Source organism: Sylvia atricapilla, chromosome 7, assembly GCF_009819655.1.
Source record: "Sylvia atricapilla isolate bSylAtr1 chromosome 7, bSylAtr1.pri, whole genome shotgun sequence".
Taxonomy (NCBI): Eukaryota; Metazoa; Chordata; class Aves; order Passeriformes; family Sylviidae; genus Sylvia; species Sylvia atricapilla.
The window spans coordinates 37447261-37454423 of NC_089146.1; the positions used below are offsets into that span (position 1 = coordinate 37447261).

General features: G+C 53.8%; 1 protein-coding gene across 1 annotated transcript in view; it reads right to left on the reverse strand.

Annotated features, from left to right (window-relative positions):
* The window catches only part of CACNB4 (calcium voltage-gated channel auxiliary subunit beta 4), a 78663-nt gene extending 71853 nt beyond the window's left edge, over positions 1–6810 (reverse strand). Inside the window, exons 1-2 of the mRNA XM_066323208.1 lie at positions 6707–6810; positions 5576–5659 (exon numbers count right to left, since the gene is read on the reverse strand). Of these exons, the coding sequence (XP_066179305.1) occupies positions 5576–5659; positions 6707–6793 (171 nt within the window). The 5' untranslated portion in view covers positions 6794–6810. The remainder of the gene's footprint in view (positions 1–5575; positions 5660–6706) is intronic.
* Positions 6811–7163: the final 353 nt, after the last annotated feature.

Genomic DNA, 7163 nt, shown 5'->3' on the forward strand with positions numbered 1-7163 from the left:
CTGGAGCAGCCTGGGAGGTGTCCCTGTCCATGGCAGGGAGTTGGAATGGGATGGGATTGAAGTCCCTAGCAACCAAAACAATTCCAGGTTTTGTGACATCAGCAGGAAACTCCACTTTCCCCCCGAAGCTGCGAGGTCCTTTGGCAAAGCTTTTGTAAATTCTGTGGTGCTGAATGCAGGAGAAAACCTCAAACCTGAGGGAAAGTCAAGCCACACACCCTGGGAACATCCATTTCACTTCCAGCCTGAACTCCCCTCCTTGACTCAACCTAAATATTTGGATTGACGAACTCAAATCTCGGCTCGTACAAACTAAATCCGCTGTAACTTCATCAAATGGCGTAACCTGAGAGCTGCCAGTGCTGGCTGAGCTGAGCCCCCTGATCCCAGCAGGGATGAGGCACAGCCATGCCAGGGGGAGAGAGGGCTCAGCCTTTTATTCACCTGTCAAACGCTTAAACAGCTCCTGAGTGCTGCACAGAGGAAAAATAAGAGCCCAGCCTAAGGAATAATCACATTCCATGACAGTAAGCTGTATTTTAGAAATTAATGACTCATGGCAGGATTGAGCTCATCCTGCTAAATTACTGAACCTCTGCTCTGCTCCTCTGCAGACACGTTTTTTGTTTTTTTTTTTTTAATCCATTTAATCAGCGCTGGATTTTGAGGAATGCCTGGATCACTGCAGGTTCCCCCTGGAATGGGCCCTGCTCCCAGCAGCATCTGCCTCCAGTAGAGACCAGAGTCCCCAGGTGGTGCTCTGAGGAAAAGGGATTTTGAGACAAAAAAAAAAATAAAAAAAATGCAGAACTCTGGGAAGAATTCAGATGCACCTTGAAAAGTTCATCAAGAAACTGTCGCTGATGAGCAGAGCCCGATGGAAACAAGGCCACAAAACTCTTTTTAAAAGATTCTAAATTCTTTTGTCGCAACGTCCTCAACCTTTAAAGTGTTGTTACAGCTCTGATGACAGAAAATGCTGCTCTTCTCTCCCTCTCAATATTACACAGGAAAAATGATATTTAAAAAGGGGAAGCACAAGTGCTGCCAGAGATGCAGCACCAGGTGTAACTAAGTCTCAAAAGAAAATTGGCTTTAACCTCAACTATCTCTAAAGAAGCAGCAAAAAAAAAAAAAAACTTCCAGAAATAAGCTGCACATCTAAATATAGTTTTGTGTGAAGTTAAATGTCCTTGGACTGCTCAGGGACACTCAGTGGCTTCACTTGGAGTCTCTGGCACAAGCTGGGAAGGATTTCCACTGATTCCTACGGATGTTTCAAGGGGGTTTTATTACAAGGCCCTGCTGGTACCAAAAAATCCTCGGAAATCATCGAGTCCAACTGTCCCCAGCAGTGCCAAGGCCACCACTGACACTTGTCCCCAAGTGTCACATCCACAGGGCTTTAAATCCCTGCAGGGATGGGGATTCCACCTGAGCCCCTTTTCCGTGAAGGAATTGTCCCAATATCCAATCTAAATCTTTCCTGGGCCAGCCTGAGGCTGTTCCCTCTCCTCCTGTCCCTGTTCCCTGATCCCAAATCCCCCCGGCTGTCCCCTCCTGGCAGGGAATTCCAGAGAGGGAAAAGATCCCTCTGGATCCTCCTTTTCTCCAGGCTGAGCCCCTTCCCAGCTCCCTCAGGAATTCTCCAGCCCCTTCCCAGCTCCCTCAGGAATTCTCCAGCCCCTTCCCAGCTCCCTCAGCCTCTCCTGGTGCTCCAGACCCTGAGGTGTGAGGGAGAACATTCCAAAGGAACACCCTGCACCAGGAGGTGTTTCAATCTCACCTGCACAAGAGCTGCAGTTGGGTCAACAAAAAGCAAAATGTGTAAATATTTTCCTCTGGGAGACACCTGGAGAGGAGGAGAAGGAGTAAAAGGAGGAGGAGGAGAAGAATGGGGAGCTGAACTTCCACCCCAGCATCCCCAGAAGTGATGGATGCTCTGACACAACCCCTGGGTGCTTCTTGTTCTGAGCAGGTCACAGCTTTTGCCAGTGAAATAAATCTCACTAGAAATCGCAGGGAATAAACTGGTACCGCCAGAATTCCAAGGGAAAACACCAAATCCTGGTGCAGCCACAGGTCACAAGGGCTGGGAACACAAACCCCCCCAGAAAACACAAGGAAGAATTTTGGGAACACAACCCCCCCAGAAAACACCAGGAGGAATTTTGGGAACACAAAACCCCCCAGAAAACACCAGGAGGAATTTTGGGAACACAAAACCCCCCAGAAAACACCAGGAGGAATTTTGGGAACACAAAACCCCCCAGAAAACACCAGGAGGAATTTTGGGAACACAACCCCCCCCAGAAAACACCAGGAGGAGTTCTGGGAACACAAACCCCCCCAGAAAACACCAGGAGGAATTTTGGGAACACAAACCCCCCCAGAAAACACCAGGAGGAATTTTGGGAACACAAAACACCCGGAAAACACAAAGAGGAATTTTGGGAACACAAACCCCCCCAGAAAACACCAGGAGGAATTTTGGGAACACAACCCCCCCCAGAAAACACAAGGAGGAATTTTGGGAACACAAAACACCCGGAAAACACAAAGAGGAATTTTGGGAGCACAAACCCCCCCAGAAAACACAAGGAGGAGTCCCTGGGAACACAAACCCCCCCAGAAAACACCAGGAGGAATTTTGGGAACACAAAACCCCCCAGAAAACACCAGGAGGAATTTTGGGAACACAAACCCCCCCAGAAAACACCAGGAGGAATTTTGGGAACACAAACCCCCCAGAAAACACCAGGAGGAATTTTGGGAACACAAAACCCCCCCAGAAAACACAGGAGGAATTTTGGGAACACAACCCCCCCAGAAAACACCAGGAGGAATTTTGGGAACACAAAACACCCAGAAAACACAAGGAGGAATTTTGGGAACACAAACCCCCCCAGAAAACACCAGGAGGAGTTCTGGGAACACAAACCCCCCAGAAAACACAGGAGGAATTTTGGGAACACAAAACCCCCCAGAAAACACAAGGAGGAATTTTGGGAACACAAAACCCCCCAGAAAACACAAGGAGGAATTTTGGGAACACAAAACACCCAGAAAACACCAGGAGGAATTTTGGGAACACAAAACCCCCCAGAAAACACAAGGAGGAATTTTGGGAACACAAAACCCCCCAGAAAACACAAGGAGGAGTCCCTGGGAACACAAACCCCCCAGAAAACACAAGGAAGAATTTTGGGAACACAAAACCCCCCAGAAAACACCAGGAGGAATTTTGGGGAACACAAACCCCCCCAGAAAACACCAGGAGGAATTTTGGGAACACAAAACCCCCCAGAAAACACCAGGAGGAATTTTGGGAACACAAAACCCCCCAGAAAACACCAGGAGGAGTTCTGATGCCAGCGTTGTGTTCAATCATAAGCCCACGTTTCCAGCTGCCCTAATTAGTGTCTTATAATTGACTCCTGTCCCTTCAGGGGGTTCTTGGCTCTAATTGAGCAGCACCTGCCACGTCAGAGGAACACTTTTGTGCACCCATTCCTTGCTCCAAGGCCGCTCTTGACCCCTTCGGTGCCAGTTTTGCTCCCAGCATTGGCCGTGTCCCCGGATTTGGGGCCATCCCACCAGCTGGGATCTCCTGCATCAGGAGTCACCCGGGGACAGCAGTGATCCCACTCACTCTGGGGCTTCTTAAACATCATCCCCCGATTTCCAGCACAGCCCGTGTGTGTTCCTGAGAGGACAGGACTCCTCCTTGTGCCCTCCATGCAACATTTCCCCCGGATTCCCACAGGGAGAGGCTGGAGCTGGGAGCTGTGTCCTTGTGGACACACACCCGGAGCACTCAGCACCACAGACCCTCTCTGCTTCCCACCACACGGTGTGGAAAATCCACAAAAGCAAATCCAAAAGCTCCTCCAAACGCCGCTCCCCTCCCGAATTAGACTGAGCGATGGATGGAAACCAAAAATTAAATGCAACATAATGAAAAGTCGAGCAATGAGTTCAAATCCCAGGGAGCTGCGTCTCTCCTGGCACAGAAGGAAACCAAGGATATAATTCCATAGGTATTGTGGGTTTGGGCAAGAAGCTGGTGCTCAGTTTTTCATGTTTACAAGATCTACAAAAGATTTTAACTCCTCTGGGACGCCGATTCCAAATCTCAGTGCCAGAATTCCTGTTTGTTTTTAAATTAGACCGACAAGCAGCACAGTGTTACCTGAAGCTAATCCTTGCTGCTGGGACTTTCTGTTCCACTTCTGCTTGTAGAGCCTGATTGTTAGCAGGGAAAACTTCCCTGTGGGAGGGTAAAGGACAGGAAAAACATCCCATCACCTGATTACCTGTTTCTTAATCGGAAGTGTAAACCCAGTGTAGAAAGCAATGCCTCAGGGGGGGTCAGGAGTGAGGTGAGTCTCCCTAAACCATATAGACAGGCCTGGATTCCAAAATTCCAGGTCATGTCCTGCTCCCTGTGCCCAAAGCACAAACCCTGAATTCCCACGCAGCACAACTCCACCTCTGGAAGCTGAGAGCTCCTCCAGGACACCTCCCAGGAGCACCCACGGCCGCCAGCAGCATCTCCTGGGCTGCCACAAGCCTCCAGCATAACCCAAAACTGCCTTTCTGCTCATTTATCCTTGTTTCAACTCCCATCTCCACGGCTCAGATCACACTGAACGTCAGGTTCTCGCCGAGACTCTCACATGTCACTCTGGAAACGGGGACTGCCAGCCCCACACGGGCTGCAGCCGTGACAGGGAGATGCCACCGAGCAAAATCAAACTTCCCTGGCTTATTTCAATCCTTTTCTCTGACAGAGCAGCCTCCGTGCCCCGAGCACAACATGCTTCCATGCATGGCAAGTGTCCCTGGATCCGTCAAGGGCCCAGTTCTGCTTTCCCTGGGCTTCCTTCAATTCCTGCTCAAGTCACTGAGGAATCTGGGATGCAGGTTGGTGCTCTGGGGAACGTTCCACATGCTCTAGTTGGGAATGAAATTGATATTTCCTGCAAACTGCGTTTTTTAGGTGAGGCTGACGCTTCAGGGGACTCAGGCTGTCAGTCTGTGTCTGAGCAGGGGACAGCTGGCAGGCAGGAGTGGGAATAGAGACGGAAAAGGGGAGCGGGGATGGAAAAGGGGAACAGGGAAGGAAAAGGGTGGCAGGGAAGGAGAAGGGGAGTGTTAGCAGGAGGTTCCATGCCGACGGCTACCAGTGTTCCCGCAGCGCACGGGGCTGCTGTGGAACCAGCTCTGAGCAGCCCCAACCTCAGATAGCGATGCTCTTGACACATTTAAAACCATTTTCCCCCCTCCCATTAATCCCAAAGTGGGGAGACGGCCTCATCTCCCCTTCCCTGCGCCGGGAGCATCTCCCGGTGTCCCCGGGGGTGAGCAGGCGGTGCCCATGGGGTCAGCTCCAGCGGGGAGCGCAGGGCGAGGGCAGCGCCGGAACGATGCGGCTTTGGGGCCGTTCCCAGCCCCGAACTCCGGCGCTGTTCCCAACTCCAGCGCTGCCCGCGGCCGGAGCATCCCCGGGGGCGACCCCGAGTCCCGACCCCTCCGGCCCCGAGCCCTCCCGAGCCCCCCGGAGGCCGCTGACCTGCCGCAGGATGAAGCTGGTGGAGGTGGTGCTGCCGTCCGAGCGCTTCAGGCGGCTGCGGCGCGTCGCGGTGCCCCTCGTCACCTGCCCGGGGGACATAAAAGCGTCAAGGTCGGTGTCACCGCCCCGGCCCCGGCCCCGCCGCCCCCCCGGCCCCGCACACACCGCTGCCATGGCTCCCCGATCCCCCGCCGCCTTTCCCCGCTCCCCGGAGCTGCCGCCGCCGCTCTCCGGGCGCAGCGGAGCCGCCGCCGGGGCGGAGCGCCATGGGCACGGGCGGGGGCGGCCCGGGGCGGGGACGGCAAAAATCCAGCCCGGCCCCGCTTCCAGCAGGGATCCGAGCGCCGGGGACGGGCTGGGGATGGGCCTGGGGGGGCTCCCGGAGAGCTGGGAATGCTCCCCTGGAGAAGGGAAGGCTCCAGGCAGAGCTGGGAATGTTCCCTGGAGAAGGGAAGGCTCCAGGCAGAGCTGGGAATGTTCCCCTGGAGAAGGGAAGGCTCCAGGCAGAGCTGGGAATGTTCCCCTGGAGAAGGGAAGGCTCCAGGCAGAGCTGGGAATGTTCCCCTGGAGCAGGGAAGGCTCCAGGCAGAGCTGGGAATGTTCCCCTGGAGAAGGGAAGGCTCCAGGCAGAGCTCAGAGCCCCTGGCAGGGCCTGAAGGGGCTCCAGGAGAGCTGCAGAGGGACTGGGGACAAGGGCTGGAGGGACAGGACACAGGGAATGGATCCCACTGCCAGAGGGCAGGGCTGCCTGGGGGATTGGGAATTGGGAATTCCTGCCTGGGCTGGAGTTCCCAGGTTTTCTGTGGCTGCCCCTGGATCCCTGGCAGTGCCCAAGGCCAGGCTGGAGCACTCTGGGATAGTGGGAGGTGTCCCTGCCCATGGCAGGGCTGGATTGGGATGGGATTTAATGTCCCTTCCTTGGAGGGATGCCCTGCAGCAGCCTCTGAGCCCACCCGGCACATCCCAAACCCCAGAGCCCTGCCCAACCCTTCCCACATCCATCAGCACCCACTGGCACCAACTCCCAGCCATGGAGAGAGCTCCCATGCCCAAGGCACGGAGGAAAACAAGCTAAAACCGGGAGATGATGTTGTTCAAAGCTAAAAGCTGAGGAAGATTTGGAAGCGGGACCTGGATTTCCTGCTTCTCACCGCTGAGCTTCACCTGCAGGCACATCACACCTCCCACTGGGATGAGCAAGAGCAGGGATGTGCACATCCTTGGCTGAGCACACCCAGCCACCATCCTCCTGCCTCGCTGCAGACACCAAATCCTTTAATTCCTGGGCTGGAAGGAGCAGCCCGGTTTCTCTCTCTCCTAGGTGAATGTGGGTCACGAGGCTGTGGTCTAAATCAGATTATTTTTACATTCAGTTTCATCACTAAATGGGTCCTAGGAAGGCACTGCTGCTGAAACATGAATTGGGGGGTGGCTCATTTCCCAGGGAAAGATTCTCCCCACACACGATGGATCAGGCTGGGACCCAGAAGGAAAAACAAGGCTATTTCCCAAAAATCCACGATGTGATTTGGCTTTTTAAAGGTTGACCTCCAGCTGAAGTGACCCCAAATCAACCCACTGGGGTAAG